The sequence below is a fragment of the Lissotriton vulgaris genome, chromosome 1_1, assembly GCF_964263255.1.
Source record: "Lissotriton vulgaris chromosome 1_1, aLisVul1.2, whole genome shotgun sequence".
NCBI classification, from domain to species: Eukaryota; Metazoa; Chordata; class Amphibia; order Caudata; family Salamandridae; genus Lissotriton; species Lissotriton vulgaris.
The window spans coordinates 1,097,271,204-1,097,288,659 of NC_141685.1; the positions used below are offsets into that span (position 1 = coordinate 1,097,271,204).

Here is a 17,456-nt window from a genome sequence, read left to right on the forward strand (position 1 = left end):
TCTCTCCCCTTGGAGATAGATAACGTACTCCACGGCGACAGAGGGCGCTACGCCGCCCTCGCTGGTAGATGGGAGGGTAGGACTGTTTCGCTAATCACTGTATACGTTCCACCGGGTCTGCAGACCTCTACTTTCACAGATATTGGGCGAGTAGTGTTGGGACCTGAAGGTACCCTGGTTATGGGTGGTGATTTTAACTGTTGTTTCCGGCAGTGTAGATCGCTACCCCCCCCCCCCAGAGATCTTGCTAATTCTCAATCATGGCTGAGTGGGTTTTTGGAGACTTTCGGTCTGGTGGACTGCTGGAGGTTGATGCATCCAGAGCAGATACAATACACTTTCCATTCTGGGGCCCATGGAAGTCTTTCCAGACTTGATTACATTCTGATGCCTGCAGCGCAATCCCCTTCTGTCAGAGAGATCAGACACCTTGCCCGGAGCATTTCAGACCATTCCCCAGTGTGGCTTTGTATGGATACTAGAGTGTGTGGTGCGGGAAGAGTCGCCCCCCATAAACCCCTGGTATTTTCGTACTCCTAAGACCCGTTCTGGTTTGGTGAAGTCCCTGGATCAATACTTCCTTGAAAACGAGGGGTCTGTGTCTTCATCTGTGTCACTATGGGAGGCCTTCAAGACTGTCATTCGTGGGCAGGCCCTGTCTTTAATTGCTGATGCTAAGAAAACCAAAAATCAAGATATTGTTCGTCTTGAGACAGAAATAGTTGAGCTTGAGAGTGACTTGGAATTAGGCGTTACTCATGCCAAACTCCACGCCCTTGGTCTGAAACAGCTGGACTACAAATCCCTGGTTACGGATGCTGCTAAAATAATGCATAGGGAGCAGCAGGGCAGATTGTATGATGTTGGGGACAAGGCAGGTAAATTGATCGCGTGGCTTGATAAGAAAGAAAGGGCGAATCGTGTGGTTCCCGTGAGTCAGAAACTGGATTGAGTGTGTGAGACTGATCCGAGTGAGATAGTGGGGTGTTTTGTGGACTATTTTCGTACAGTGTATTCTCCGGTCTCTGATAGAGATGAGGAGGACTCATCTGTTACGCGATATTGCACTGCAGTGCCTATCAGAGGCTGACCGAGACCTAATGGATGCTCCACTGTCGGCTGATGAGATTGCAACCGCCATTCGCTCAGTGCGCTCTGGCAAGGCCATGGGAACCCAATGGTCTGCCCATCAAATTATACAAATTGCGCCCTGATAAAGTTGCACCGTATCTCCGAGATATGTTCCTGGAGTCGCGGGACCATGGCTCTCTCCCCTGTGATCAGCGTTTGGCTACGATTGTGGTTATTCCTACGGAGGGTAAGCCTCGGGATCGCTGCGCTTCATACAGGCCCATCTCACTGTTGAACGCCAAACCTCAAATCCTAGCTAAAGTGTTGGCTAATCGGCTGATTACTGTGATTGGTGACCTGATCCACCGGACCAATCTGGTTTTATCCCACACCGTAACACCGCACTTAACTTGCGGCGTTTGCATGGCGTTCTCGCGAGGGCGGAGTCTATCCATGAGCCGGCCATTTTGGCTTCCTTGGACGCCACGATGGCCTTTGATACTATAGAATGGCTGTATCTTTGGGCCGCCCTCGCGAAATTTGGTTTCGGTTCAGAGTTTATCGGGTGGGTGAAACTTCTATATGAGGAACCACTGGCTCAGGTGGTCGTTAATGGTCCCCCCTACTTTTTGCGCTTGCCTTGGAGGCTCTGGCTGCTTGGCTCCGTTGGGAGCCTTCAATAAAGGGCATCCAGTGGACCCCAGATTTTGAAGACCGGATCTCGCTTTACGCCGACGACATCCTGTTATACCTTACCTCCCCTCGAAAATCGCTTAATGTTTTGTTCGATGTCCTCGCCTCATTCGGCAAGAACTCAGGTTTAGTCATTAATTGGACTAAATCCTGTGTCTATGTAATTTCTGGTGGTCTCCCCCCTTTGCCCCGTAGATTTCCCATCCAGGTCTCGCAGACGGGATTCAAATATTTGGGGATATTTATATCATTAGACCCCGTTGTTCGCTATGAACGCAATTTGCTTCCCCCTCTCCAGAGGCTGAAACTTAAAGTCGTTCGCTGGCGTAGATTACCATTGTCACCGCTCGGTCGCGCTGCACTTTTTAAAATGATGTCCCTGCCACAGTTTTTTTACGCACTCCAGAATTCATTCGACACTATCCCTGCAGACTATTTCCGGGAGGTGGAGAGCTTGCAGAGGCGGCTGGTCTATGATGGATGTGCGAGAATCGCTCTCGCCAAGCTAACCCTCCCCTGGTATGACGGGGGCATGGCGCTCCCAGATATAAGGAGGTATTATTGGGACTCTCAGTTGAGCGTGATTAACCACGCAACGTATGCTCCCAGCCCAAATCCTGCATTTGAGATGGATAAGCTTCAGTTGCCGGGTGGGAATTATAACAGGGCGCTCTACTCTAGGGTGGCAGGGAGAAATTTAACAGGTCCCACTAAGATTGCTGTACGAGTCTGGTGTGATGCGAATGCAGCTCTGGGGTGGAAGGATCGACTGACACGTGCGACTCCTTTGTATGCGTCTGAGAGATTGGGATGCCTCTGGACAACGAAAGGTTTTGAGAAATGGGATATGATTGGTATTGGAAGGGTGGGCGACCTCTGGGCCAAGGGTGCAGTTAAGACTTTTGAAATGTTGCAGAAGGAATATGATTTGAGTGACCGGGAGTTTTTCAGATATGCACAGGTCCGTCATGCTTTGACCTCGGTCTTCACTGCCGGTGTCAATATCCCCGAGTCCTCCCCGCTGGAAGATGGTGTGCTTGATGGTCACGTGCCTGACAGCACGATCTCGTTAATTTATAAGAAGTTGATTAATAATCGGGCGGAACTTCTTGTACACCTCAGAGAAGTCTGGACCGGGGATGGGCTGGAACTGGACGATGAAGATGGCAGTCTGCATTATCTTCCCCAAAGGAGGTGGCTATTCCCGCCCACCTCCGTCTGGTCCAACTTAAAATTCTTCATCGTGTGTATGTCACCGGTCCCCGTTTGGTTTCCATGGGTTATTCTGCTGATGGGTTATGTAAGCGTGGTTGTGGAGGGGTTGGTACCTTCCTCCATATTATCTGGGAGTGCCCGGAGGTGGCTGCATTCTGGAATCGTGTGCATGCAGTGATGGAGAGTGTCACCGGAGTCGCTCTGATGCCTGAAGCCCGGCAATGTTTGCTGAATGTGTGGGAACCGAATGATTATAGTGTTGCTCAGACCCGATGAGCGACCCTTGGGAACATGATTGCCTAAAGAGACATTGCACAGTTGTGGGGTTCCCGGCGGCCGCCCACTGTGTCGGTATGGAAGGACAATATGGATTGGTGTATGTTCAGGGAAAAGACTGTATTTGGCTAGGGGTAGACCTAGGGCGCGGACTAAAGTCTGGAGCCAGTGGAACGCCAACTGCTGGAATATATGTACACCCCCGTTTGATGACAATCTGGACATCTCCCTCTCTCCCTGATCCGACATTCCATGTCTTGCTTAACTTTTGTTCCTATTCTCGGCTTCCCCGCTGGCCCCCCATGATCCCATCCATTAACTATCAGCTCACACAACTTTGCACTTGGAGGTCACTCCCGTACGAGCACAATTCTGCGTACAATGTTTTCATGCCTTGAGACTTGTTCTTTTCTTTCTTTATTTTATTTCTTTTGTAAAAAACAAAATAATACTCCATTATGACTATCCTGTGTTGCTATGAATCTCATCCTGAATCGCTGCTGGGCCTCAGGGATGTCGGCGAAAGAGCTGTGGTATATAATGATTACTTTTGCTGTGACTAGCGGCCAGCCCCTGTCGTTGTAGGCCCTTGTATGTAACTTTCTTTAAATGCACAATAAAGATTTTTTATAAAAAAAAAAAATACTGGTTATAATAATTCACAGGTGATGTTACAGTATCACCTTACAACCACAGTCAAAGAAATTCTAACTGGTAAAATCCATAAGTGTAATTCAGGATGGACGAACAGGCTTCACACCTCCACTGATGGTGGGAATAGAATGCCATCTTGCTTCCTGGAAATTCGGAGTATATTTTACTCCTTATTTCCAGGAAGCAAGACTGCATTCTACTCCATACTCCGAATTTCCAGGAGGCAAGAAGGTAAAGCTTTGTTAGTGATATATTTGATCTCATTTTGTACTTCATGCAGAGGAACAGGGATCAGTGGTTTATAGTGGTCCTTGTTGTTTAGTGGTTTATTAGGTCTCGCGTAGTAGAAGCGCACATGCGCTGCTCTGCGAGACTTACAGTAAAGGCTTTTTAAAGCGGACCACACGCTAGTGCATGTGGTTTTGTTATCGTTGCAGGCTATTGGGTGTTGCATACGTCTTTCTAGCAAAGACAGCACGCAGTTGGGCAAATGCGGGCGCATGTCTCCCGTTTGCCCCGCCCATGGCCTATTGGTGTCTGTTACCCGCACAGGGTAACATCCGTTTTGAATTATTGTGCCTGATAATTCAAAATAGATGTCTCGCTGTGGCACGAGCGCGCACCACTTGCATGCTTGTTTTAAAGGGTGCCGCACCAACCCCGCCCAGTGCCAGTAGACGAAATGTAACAAACGTGTACGGTTACGTTTATTTATATAGCGCAATGTTATTTCAAGCACGAAACGGGGTCCATTTCAAAACTGAGGTATGACGGGTTACCTAGGGCCTCATGCGATATGGTGTTTTAGACACATTATACAGTGTGCATATACACTAAGATGGGTGGTATCTGAATCATACCGACATTATATGCAAGAATTCTCACTAATATCCGTAACAATACTTTTTGTAAAGAATTATGAGCTGTATGCTTGCCCATTGTTTAATACAAACTTTCTTGCTTCATTTTCAGCAACTGTTTTTGTTATTAAGTGTATATCACAGTACAGGACCTATTAGTCCAAAATGCATGAATGAATTTATTCATAATCAGTTACTTTAAATCATTACATGAAACAACGAACACAGTATTTCCTGGGTATAAAAATGAGGATGTTAAAACCGTATAAGAGATCTGCTGACATTAATTCTTAAAAGGAATAGCAACACAACCGAACAACATGCGTATTAACTCTTCTTGACGTGCAACGAAGACCAGATTGTTTATATGATAAAGTATAAATAGATAAAAATACTCAATGAGTTGAAGGAGAAGACAAGAAAGTGCTGAGAGCTCACGAAGCAGCTTCATTAACGTCGAGTGCCCTTGAAGGCGTGCGGGGTGCACCCGTATTTCAAACAAGCATTTGCAATGAAATAGGTCACGAATTTGCTAGAGTTGGAGCTATTGGCATTGTAAATGACAATACTTTTTATTCATTTGTTTTGAAAACCAGCAAGTGGTGCATAAACACGCACTTTGTACGAATAGTCCTTGCTTACAAGAAGCAAGGCTGTCAGTAAAAACGCACAAATAAAAGGCATTGTCATTTACAATGCCAATAGCTCAAACTCTTGCAAATGCGAGACCTATTGCATTGCAAATGCTTGTTTAATTTCTTGTTTGTAACACTGAATATTTTTAATAACAGCCCTACCCCCTTTTCTGTGAATTTAAATATGACCAAATCATTGCTTTTGATTTATTTAAGTGCTAAGTGTTCATCCCGGATAATGTTGTCTGGTACATACTGATGTGACATTTAGAGTGGAGACTTTTTTTTGTACCAAACTCTCAAATGTTAAGAGTTCTGAAAGGACGGTGGAGCTGGGAGACTTGCAAGCAGAAGCTGAATCCAGCATTATCGAATGTTCTAGTATGAGGATTCGCCGAGAAAAAAAAAAACTGTAAACGTAGCATACTAAAGAATTGGTGGAATTCCATTTGTAAATTGAACAAGCATTTACAATGCAACGGTTTCGCCTTTGCAAAAGTTAGATCTATTGGCATTGTAAATGACAACATTTTTATTTGTGTGTTGGTTTTGAAAACAGATAAATAAATGGCATTGTCATTTACATTGCCAATAACTTAATCTCTCGCAAATGTGAGACCTATTGTACCCTACTGGACGTGCTCAGCAGACAGCAATTACTACCACACACACACACACCCAGAGCCACACACACACCCAGAGCCAGCCACACACACCCAGAGCCAGCCACACACACCCACACACACTCAGAGCCACAGACACACACACACTCAGAGAAACACACACACACACACACACACCCAGAGCCAGCCACACACACCCAGAGCCAGCCACACACACCCAGAGCCAGAGCCAGCCACACACACACACACCCAGCCACACACACACACACCCAGAGCCACACACCCAGAGCCACACCCACAGAGCCACACACACCCACCCAGAGCGCCACACACCCACCCACCCAGAGCGCCACACACCCACCCAGAGCGCCACACACCCACCCAGAGCCACACACACACCCACCCAGAGCCACACACACACACACCCACCCAGAGCCACACACACACACACCCAGAGCCACACACACACACCCACCCAGAGCCACACACACACACCCACCCAGAGCCACACACACACACCCACCCAGAGCCACACACACACACCCACCCAGAGCCACACACACACACACACACCTAGAGCCACACACACACACCCACCCAGAGCCACACACACACACACCCACCCAGAGCCACACACACACACACACACCCAGAGCCACACACACACACCCACCCAGAGCCACACACACACACCCACCCAGAGCCACACACACACACACCCACCCAGAGCCACACACGCACACCCACCCAGAGCCACACACACGCACACCCACCCAGAGCCACACACACGCACACCCACCCAGAGCCACACACACGCACACCCACCCAGAGCCACACACACGCACACCCACCCAGAGCCACACACACCCACCCAGAGCCACACACACCCACCCAGAGCCACACACACGCACACCCACCCAGAGCCACACACACGCACACCCACCCAGAGCCACACACACGCACACCCACCCAGAGCCACACACACGCACACCCACCCAGAGCCACACACACACACCCACCCAGAGCCACACACACACACCCACCCAGAGCCACACACACACACCCACCCAGAGCCACACACACACACACACCCAGAGCCACACACACACACACACCCAGAGCCACACACACACACACACACACACACCCAGAGCCACACACACACACACACACCCAGAGCCACACACACACACACACACACACACACCTAGAGCCACACACACACACATAGAGCAAGCACAGCCAGGGGGCAGGGAAGCAAGCACAGCCAGGGGGCAGGGAAGCAAGCACAGCCAGGGGGCAGGGAAGCAAGCACAGCCATGTTTCCAGTGCTTGGCTATTCTGAACAAACCATTGGTATCCGGCCTGCCACTCAAACGAAAACAACTTCCAGAATACCTTAAATAGCTAAATGAAACCTCAGAAGTAGAAACATTATGTCCTGACTACACGAGAGAGGCTGCAATTGTAACTGCAAGGGACAAATACCACTGAACTGGGAAGAAGACGGCATACAACTATAGTGGAGGAATAACAACCTCGTACACTACTGCATACCACTGTGCTTTGGATCCAGGAACACCACAGGCCCAGGTTTGGACGCTACTTCAGAAATGCCACAGCACAAAAAGAATAACATTACCCATTCGTTTTACATCAGTTATTAAAATCAAGAAGTCCACATTGTTCACAATATCTGCATCATTTTCGGGGAGAGTAGTTTCCGCGGTCATGGCTCGTCAAATCACGTGCCAAATCGAGAACAGCAATGACACTCCATTATGCCTCGGTACAAAGAGCCTCACGGTGCCCCCAACAGACGGCGTCCCCTACCAGGCAGCATGCTCTTCCGCCCCCTTCGCTCACCTGGTGAACCTCTTGATGACTCCCGCACCCTCGGAATGGTGGTATCCAGAGGGCTGAAGCTCTCATGTCCCGCGGGGCTTCGGCGGCTGGTGACTGCGGCAGGCTTCTGCTTCCTTTTCATCACTGTCCCCGTCAAAACACACAGAAACAAGCAGGCTGGCGGGCGGGGCCAGATACAGTCTTCGAAGCCAGGGCAAGCCCGGAGGCCATGCTCGGGGCAGCGTGCGCAGAGTAAATGCATCCCGGCAACTTAAATCATGCACTGGGGCGGAGAAGAGCTGCGGCAGAGGGAAGGGGGGGCGAAGCGGGAGCGGGACGGAGAAGAGCTGCGGGGAGGAGAGCTGCGGGCGAGAGGGGGGGGCGAGGCAAGAGCGGAAAGGAGGGGGGATGCGGGAAGGGGGAAACGGAGGACTGGACGTAAAAAGAAAATTATAACAAAATGCTGCTTACCTGCTCGTAAATAAAGAAATACATCCCGGCAACTTAAATCGCACAACCCACCACTGCAAAACACGTTCAAAATAGCCAAAACATGCCGAGAAAAAAAAAAAAAAAACATCCGCCCACTGCCGCATCACGTTGGAAGAGGGGCGGAGAGAGAAAAAATCAGCGGAACGCCCATGAATCTGCTCGGACAATTATGGACAGATCTCTCTTCCAATGGCTAGCCTCCATTTATGGAGCAAGCCAATGGAAGAGAGAGGCGGGAGAAAGCCCCGTACTGCTAAACAAAAGATTTCGCCTGTGCGACACTGCCTCGCAGTGGACGCCAGGTGAAACCTAAAAACGACCTCCACAGCGCCCCTGTATCTCTGCCCACAACAGGGGCTGCGGAACGGCCCCCTCATTTAAACAATTAGGGGCTTATTTACAAGGCCCTAGCGCCACTTTTGCGTCATTTTTTACGAGGGAAAAGTGACGCAAACGTGGCGCTGGGGACTTGTAAATCTGCCCCTTAATACAAAAGAAATCAGATCACTAAAACGACACCACAATTAAAAAAAAATACACACACCACAACACTCCCGCTCACCTGAGACACCTTCCTCAAAATACAGCACTCACCACAAACCACACAGCGCGGATCCCCTACAAAACGACAACGTTAAATTGCCCCTGTCCCATTGGCATATCTAGAGAACGAAACCTGCTCCAAAATATAAAAAAAAAAAGAAAAACACATTGCGGTTCTGAACGAGTCTTCTCTGGGGTGGGGTGCATACGGAGTCGGTGTACCAGCTCTATATGTCCGAAGCCCCTTGTTGTGCCCCACCACCACAGCTGCAGAATGCACCAGGAGTTGAGACAGCACTGAACCTCACCACACACATTCATTTGTCCAACTACCTTGCCAAGTAGCGATATTTGCTTAAAATGTTGAAAGTGACTTTGCATGTCAGAGTGTATTGCTCAATATCTAAATATAAAAATACAAGCACACAGATGTAAGCACATAGATACACACACCTTTGTCAGTGGCCCCACCTGTTTATTGCGTAGCACAATGTGTACACTCTAAAGTGTACTTCCAGAAACGCCACTAACACCAAATCACACGGCGCAATAAACACGCCCTCCAAGACGCACACCCACAGCCTCGACCCTGCGCATGTCTCCAGACCACTCACGCCACTTTACTCCACTCCTGCAGCACACCTCACAGGTGTGGTCTGAGTGCTGTGTTGCATGCAAGAGAGTGGTTAGTGTGTGTGTGTGTGTGTGTGGGGGGACAGTGTTCCTGCGTACACACAGTCGTTATCGCTGAACACCCAAGATTTGCTTCACCAACTTTCTGGCTGGTTTCGACACCACAGTAAGAGTCCGTACACCAAGGGCTATAGCGTAGATTAATCTGCTCACTAGCCCGCCCTACAAAGCGCTACAATCTACATACTCCTGTGTATTACCGAGGCGTGGCTGTGCGTTAGGGGCACCAGAAGGGGTCCTTTACGGAGTAGACGCAAATCTGCGTCAAAAGAGCCAACACACACCCCTCCCAGGCACCGCAATTTGGACCGATTAATGTGCAGAAGTTGCCCTAAAACTGTTTTGAAGCGAGGAGAAGTCTGTCCGGAGCCCCCAAACGGAGGAGTGCAGGGCAAGTAAGTCGTCCGAGCCCAGAAAAGTTTTGCAATCCAGGGACACTCTGGAGCCCGGGGGGTGTCCAAACACGGGAGGGCTCGCGGACCAAGCTTCGAACACAGGAAAAGTTTCCGAACTTTGGTTCCAGTGCAAAGGTCCAGTTGGGTCCATAGCAAGTGGGCGCAGGTGAGCTCCTTACCCGTCCTTCTGGGGTTGGGCTTCTAGGCGGCCATCCCGGGGGGGGGGGGCTCCCTGGTCCAGTCCGCTCCGCTCCGGCTCTCGGTCTCTGCAGACGCAAAGCTGAATGCCCAGCTCGACTCCCGGGGCTGGGCTCTTGTAACATGGGCTGGGAACAGCCAGGAGCGCCTGCGTGTGTCTGCTTCAGCCCCGACTGCCTGCTCCCTTCTCCCCCTCGCGCACACACCGTCCCTCCCTCCGCACTCTGACTGCTCACCAGCCCTGCCTTGCCTTTCTCTCTCTTCACCAACGACGGCCCACTGCTCACCAACAAGTAGCCCAATCATAAACCCTACAACAGCCATATTCTTTGATCAACACTACTTTTAATGCAGATGTGGGGTAAAGTTGTGAAGACCCTCTCACACTGTGGGTGAACTAAACCCGCACGTGGACACAGGAACAGCATGGTTTTCGTTTCACTGCTGGACATGGGACTCGCTCGTGGTGCAGGGACGTACCAAGCAATAGTGCAGAAGGTGCAGTGGCACCGGGCCATGGACAGCGAGGGGCTATATAGATCTCAGACAGTGTTTTTTGTACCCGTCATGGGGCTCATTTCCGTGCTTGCATTGGGGCCCATGGCATTCCTCTCTGAGGGGAGGGGGAGGGGTCCACCTCAGATGACGTGGCCGACAAGTATTGAGACAGTACACACCTGGTGACGTGCCCCAAGGCATGTAAGGGAAATGGCAACCACCCCTATTTATTGGAAGTAAAAAACAGCTATGATGATGGGGGAGGGGCCCCTTAGACTCCCAGTGCCCCGGTGCCACTGCACCTGCTGCACTATTGACGGCTAAGCCCGGAGTACAGGTCACCGAGCGTTGGCCACGGAAAGGAATGCTGTGGCACCTGCCACGATTAAGAAGCAATGGAGGGAGCAGGCATTTCTTGAACGCCCCCTCCCACCGGACTCCAGGCGGCTGCTCGTAGCGCTGCCACACCCACCTCTCTGGACTCTTCGTGAACCTTGAAGATTCCCAGAAGGTGATGTCATGTGTTGTGAGGGAGCAGTTCCAGGGCCGACAACATCCGCCATTGTTCGAGTGTAACGCGAGAACGTGCGACAAATAAAGAAATACATCCCGGCAACTTAAATAGCGCAACCCACCACTGCAAAACACACGTTCAAAATGGCCAAAACATGTTGAGAAAAAAAAAATATATATATATATATATCCGCCCACCGCCGCATGACTTTGTAAAAGGGGTGGAGAGAGACAAAAATCAGCGGAACGCCCACGAATCTGCTCGGACAATTATGGACAGATCTCTCTTCCAATGGCTAGCCTCCATTTATGGAGCTAGCCAATGGAAGAGAGACAGGACAAAGCCCCGAACTGCTAATCAAAAGATTTCGCCTGCGCGAACACTGCTGCGCAGTGGACACCAGGCGAAACCTAAAAAGTGGTGTTCTCTGTTGGGACAAAATAGAGTGTCCTACTTAATAGTGAGATCTCTGGAGAAGAAAGATTTAGATCATATCATTTGCATATGTGATAAACTCCGTCTCTCCTAAGGACCACATCTGTAAAACTAGGGTCAAGTTTTGGGCTCTTCTGGTTGGAAATTGCATAGCCGGCCTACGCTCTTACCTCTTCCTTTTTTTCCATAAAAAAGGGTGATTGTAATACTATGCACTTGCTTTTCAGTGGGTCGGATTCGCCCACAGACCTACCTAACTATTCGGAAAAGGTTAACAAGCATTGGCATAGCCAATAGGTCTCGCTTTTGGGACCTTCTAAGTATTTAGTTATGCAGCACAATATCCATGGTGCAACCACATCAACTGTTGCATGGCTGAACACTTAGAAGGTCCCAAAGGTGAGACCTATTGGCTATGCCAATGCTTGGTGTGGTTGTGTGTGTGGTTGTGTGTGTAGGTGGTTAGGGTGTGTGGGTGTGTGTGTGTTTGTGATTGAGGGTACAGTTGTGTGTGGGTGCAGTTGTGTGTGGGTGCAGGTGTGTGTGTGTGGTTGTGTGTGTAGGGTTGTGTGTGTGGGGGTTGTATGTGTGTGTGGTTGAGTGTGTGTGTGGTTGTGGGGTTGTGTATGTGTGAGTAATACTAAAAGCATCGCAAAATAAAGGAACACAAACATCAAGTTTGTGGAAAGAGAAAGCACGTTGTAAGTCAAATGGGCAGCAGCAAAGCATTACACAACATGTTCTTTGAACGAGAACATCAAAGGGGTGCCGCGAAAGTTATCACGGGCGAAAGTGAAAGTGATTGCGGGCGCTTAATGAGCATGACTAGGTTTGTCATATATTTACAACAAGGGGTGGTGAGGGACAGAGTCTCTGAATTAAGCAGAAAGCTCTCACCCAGTCAAGAGATCAGGGCTAGATCCAACACCGTTTTTTAGCTCACTGCACCATCCCAGTTTCAGAACCTGGCTGTATGCAAATTAGTCTGTTCCTGTCCCAGTGCATGATGGGAACAGGGCAAACCAAACTACAAAAGCCAATTCTTACATTGAACATTATTGATCTTTATGCTTTGTTCATTCACATTAAACGCCAGCAAGCACTTTAAATTATCTACAGCTACTTTTTTTATCTGTGGTTGTGTCGGATTTAAAAAAATCCAATTCAGCAATTATTTCACATTTTTTCTTGCTGTGTTGCATGGTGCAGTGTAAGAACTGCTGTGTATATAAATACTGAGATGAACGAGCTTGCAAAGCGCAATCATACAGATAAAAGGGCAAATTTACAAGCCCCTTGCGCTTCTTTTACGCCGTTGTTGCGTCACTTTTGTGACGCAGCTGCAGCGCAAAAGAGGCGGTGTGTTGGGTATTTACAACGTGACGCATCTGGGAGATGCGTCACGTTGTAAAGCCCTGAGCCAGAAGTAAGCGTTCCGGCGCAAGGGGGGTTCCAGCGGAAGGAACGCGTCCTAAAAAAGTGGCTGAGTGAAATCTACAAGATTTTACTCAGTCACTTTTAAGCCCATGCTGGTCAAAACCCTGCGCCTACTTGAAGAAGGCGTAAGGATTGACGCAGCATTGTACAGATAGGGCACCCCGGAGCCTTGCTGGAGCTGCGTCGCGCTTGCGACGCAACTCCAGCAATGCGCCGCCATTACGGCACAGATGCGTCACGCATCTGTCCGTTTTTGCCCCATGGTGCCCCGCATTGTGAATGTGGCGCATCCATGGTGGCGGAGACGCACAATAACTGGCGCAACCCTGCTGATATGCAGGGATGCGCCAGTTATTGTAAATCTGCCGCTAGGTTTTTTGGCGCTAAAGGCTGAATATTCAAATGTATCCATCGCACAGAACGAACATAAATTAACTTGTAAACCTCTCCCGTATGGAAATTGGAGCTATGCAAAGACTTTCCTTAAGTCTTCATTGTCCCATACACGCATTATCGTCTCCCAAGTATCGCTTCCACTCTGTATCTTACTGCAAGCAGGGGGTGGGTGCCAGTGCAGTGATTAACAGCACAGAAGCACTACTTTCTGACATGCACACACGGTTTGCTCACACTACCTCAGGACGTACCTGTCTGGCCGTCCCATGGAGGGATGAAGTCTAGCAGCGACTTCAGCGCCTCGGGAAAGTCCATGGCGGCGGCAAGAAGGGGGGCTCCTGGAATCGAGGTGCGGCTGGTGTTGGGCGAACCTGAGGTCGGCGCACTCCTTGCTGCGGGAAGGAGTTCCTCTTCAGCCTTTTGGTGGTCTGTACTCCTGTCAAGTGGCGGATCTGACTGGGCGCTTAGGGCGACTGTACCGGTCAGGGTGGTTGCTTCTCTCAGGGGGTGGGGATATCTTACTGGGGTTGACGGTCGCAAGGGAAGCTCCTCAGATGTGTGAGGCGCGAGCGTCAACAGAGCTAAAGTAACTTTAAATTATAGGGGTGCTCTGCTGCTGCTCAGGGTCCCGAAGTTCAGGGTGCTCCGGCTAGGGGGCCTCCTCACAAGCGGGAAGGGGCCAAGTCACGGGGGATGTTCCTCTGAGGAGATATTCCAATCTAGGCGTCAGAGTGACAATTGAGGGGTGCTCTTCTCAGGGCGGAGAGACTAGGGTTGTACCCGCTTGGCGGAGGTGAGCTCGTCCGTTCTGGTGCTGCCAGTAGTTACCACGCCACAGGGGTTCTTGGAGTTACCAGCAGGGACCATGGCATGAGGGTCCTCCTGTTGCTGCGGCTGCCAGCATATCCAAATAAGAGACTGGAGTATTTTTAAATAAGGGTGCTAGTTGGAAATGATGATCCCTAGACGTGAGAAACGATGGCGCTGGTCATGGAAGGGCGTGCTTTTAAGTCAGAGTGTTCCTTCCCCCGTCGCCCATGCGTCTCGGACAGTCGTTCCTCAGCCGCGTCGTTATCTAACTTTTTCAAGGTAGGGGCTGGTCATATGACCACATGGGAGTGGGCGGGGGGGAGCGGGGAGCAGAGCGCATGCGCTCCCCATCCCCCCTTTTGCCCCCTCCTTTTACAGCGACGCGAACAGGACTCACAGCAACTGTAACAGAAGGACATATCAAAGCAAACACAACAGTAGCCGAACATTCTCCCAGCCTGTAACACGGGCACACATGAAGGCAAACGCCCACGTACAAAAACATGCACTTTCTTACAGCCACGCACTCATCCCGCCCACACTAGAGTCCACTGTATAACACTCCAAAGATACTCACACCACACGTTAGGCACTCCTATAAAAGCGGACACCCACCACCACAGCAGACGGGTGTGCTATAACCAAACACATTTATTTATTTATTTATTTATTTATGCGTTTTTATATAGCGCGGACTTTAACCCGAAGGCGTCAGAGCGCTTCACACAATGAACAGAACTGTTACATGAGGAGAACATTACACGTGAACAAATTACAAAAGCAGACGTGAAGTTACATGAGGTAAAAGTGACAATTGTGAGCAAACAAAATACATGAGGTAGCAAAGGTGCCATGAGGAAAAAGTGACAAGTGTGCAGGTTATAAGAGAAAACAAAGTACAAATAGAGGTATACTACTGCAAAATATGCTAGACACTCAGGCACAAGAATAGACGTAACGTAGGCAATGGTGGCACTTGTGCAAGTATCAAAGGTAAACAAAATGTGAGAGGTAGCATACTATGTGTTACAAGGGAAGGTGGTGTGTGCAAGTTACAAAAAGGTACCAAACACAAGTACAAGGATAATACAGCAGTGAATGTTAAACACTCCAACCACAAGAACACACTGGGAAGACACTTCCATAGTCGAGGAGAATAGACTTTTCAGTAAAGGGAAGTGTTCCTTCAGATAAAAGAAAGGACGTGGATTACTTTTGGAGGTGTTTTTGGAGGAGGAGAACTTTGAGGTCCGGTTTGAAGGCCTAGGAGGAGACGGTGGTCCGGAGCTGCGGCGGAAGGGAGTTCCAGATTCTCACCGCGTTGCCTGAAAAGGATTGTGCCATCGTTCTTTCCTTCTTGAAAGTGGGAGGTTCAAGCAGAAGATTTTCCGCATTACGTGATGGTCTAGAGCCTCCAGAGAGTTTCAGTTTATTCGCCAGGTAGCGAGGAGAGGAGGAGTGCAAGGCTTTGTGGGTGATACAAGCAGTCTTGTGGATAGCTCTAGCCTCGATTGGAAGCCAGCGGAGGGAGGAAAACATCGGTGTGATGTGGTTGCTTCTTTTGGCCCCATAAATGAAATGAGCTGCTGAATGGAAAACAGATTTAAAGGGGGACAAGTGGGATTTGGGGAGGCCAGTAAGAAGAGAATTGCAGTAGTCAATTCCCCACACTAGAAATACATGCCAACCAAACTCTCACAAAACAACTTAAAACGCATCCATCATTAGAAACTCATAGCACAGAGCACATAAAACCCCACACATACCTCAAGCGAGATACAAATATCAAAGCAAAAGTCAGAATCTACTCACACAACGCCAAATAGCAAAGTAAACTCACAAAACACCCTTCAAATGAGCACAACGACAGAAGCACACTAGCTGACAGATCTAGGAGAGAGGTCAGCTTGCAAGAAAACTTACACTGGCAAACATAATCCACTGGAGAGAGAGAGAGAACACACAAGCTAATAGGAGACATATATGGACACTTGCATTGACTAGACAGAATATGAAACATCACAGGACCAGAAAGACAGAGGCAGGAACATACAAACAGAAAAACACCTTGTAGGAAAGAGTCACAGAATAATACATTGGTTAGCAGGTATATACAGTGAGAAACGGACACTGCAAGTTCACAGTGAGACAAGTTCTAATAGTAGAAAGGCATGTATACATTCAAGCGACACTAAATGAAAGACTGGTGCATACTCGTTCAGACACGTACACGAAGAACTAACAACATACTGGACCCCTCCCAGACGGGCTTTAGGCCCCGTCATGGAACGGAGACTGCCCTGATTGCAGTGACGGAGGAGGCAAGAAGGATCCTGGACGATGGCAGGTCCACGGCCATCATCCTACTCGACCTAAGTGCCGCCTTCGACACTCTTAATCATAACATCCTACTCCACCGCCTTGATAGGATAGGAGTGTCAGGAACAGCACTCACTTGGATGAGGTCCTTTCTCACGGACAGATCCTTCCAAGTATTTGAGAGGGACTTCACTTCCTCCAGTAAACCTCTCAATTGCGGAGTGCCTCAGGGCTCCTCCCTGAGTCCCACCCTTTTTAATATTTACCTCAGTCCTCTAGCTGATGTTGTCCGCCCCTTCGGTGTGAAAATTGTCACCTATGCGGACGACACACAGCTAGTGGTAGCACTGGACCCTCCCCTTAACTCCCATCACAGCTTACACAATTGATGGAAGCTGTCGCCGTCTGGATGTCAGGCTCCTGTTTAAAACTTAACGGGGACAAAACAGAGGTAATGCTCCTTGGAAATAACATCATGAAATCCATTGATCCCATCTTGCCCCTCTGTTTAGGAAGCCCCCCCGCAGCCCAAGGAGCAAATCAAGAATCTTGGTGTATGGCTTGACCAAACTCTCACCTTCAACCACCAAGCAACCAAGCTTGCCGCCACCTGCTTCGGGCTGATGAGACTACTTCGAAAGATCCTCCCTCTCCTCCCGTTCCAATCAAGACGGATCATGGTCCAAGGACTAATCCTCTCCCGTCTCGACTGCGGCAACGCCCTATATCTTGGGGCCCCACAGTCCACACTAAACAAACTCCAAAGCATTCAAAACTGCGCGGAAGAATTCTTCTGGACATCCCTCGTCAAACCTCAGTCAAAGCCAGATTGAGGGATCTCCACTGGCTCCCGG

General features: G+C 49.4%; 1 protein-coding gene across 2 annotated transcripts in view; it reads right to left on the reverse strand.

The window, feature by feature from the left end:
• TEF (TEF transcription factor, PAR bZIP family member) overlaps positions 1 to 14,597 on the reverse strand; it is a 227,609-nt gene extending 213,012 nt beyond the window's left edge. Inside the window, exons 1-2 of one of the 2 annotated variants that reach the window (XM_086963522.1) lie at positions 13,953 to 14,597; positions 13,725 to 13,865 (exon numbers count right to left, since the gene is read on the reverse strand). In XM_086963522.1, the coding sequence (XP_086819648.1) occupies positions 13,725 to 13,788 (64 nt within the window). In that variant the 5' untranslated portion in view covers positions 13,789 to 13,865; positions 13,953 to 14,597. Of the gene's footprint in view, positions 1 to 13,724 lie in introns of both variants that reach the window. The other variant, XM_086963521.1, reaches the window with a different exon arrangement.
• Positions 14,598 to 17,456: the final 2,859 nt, after the last annotated feature.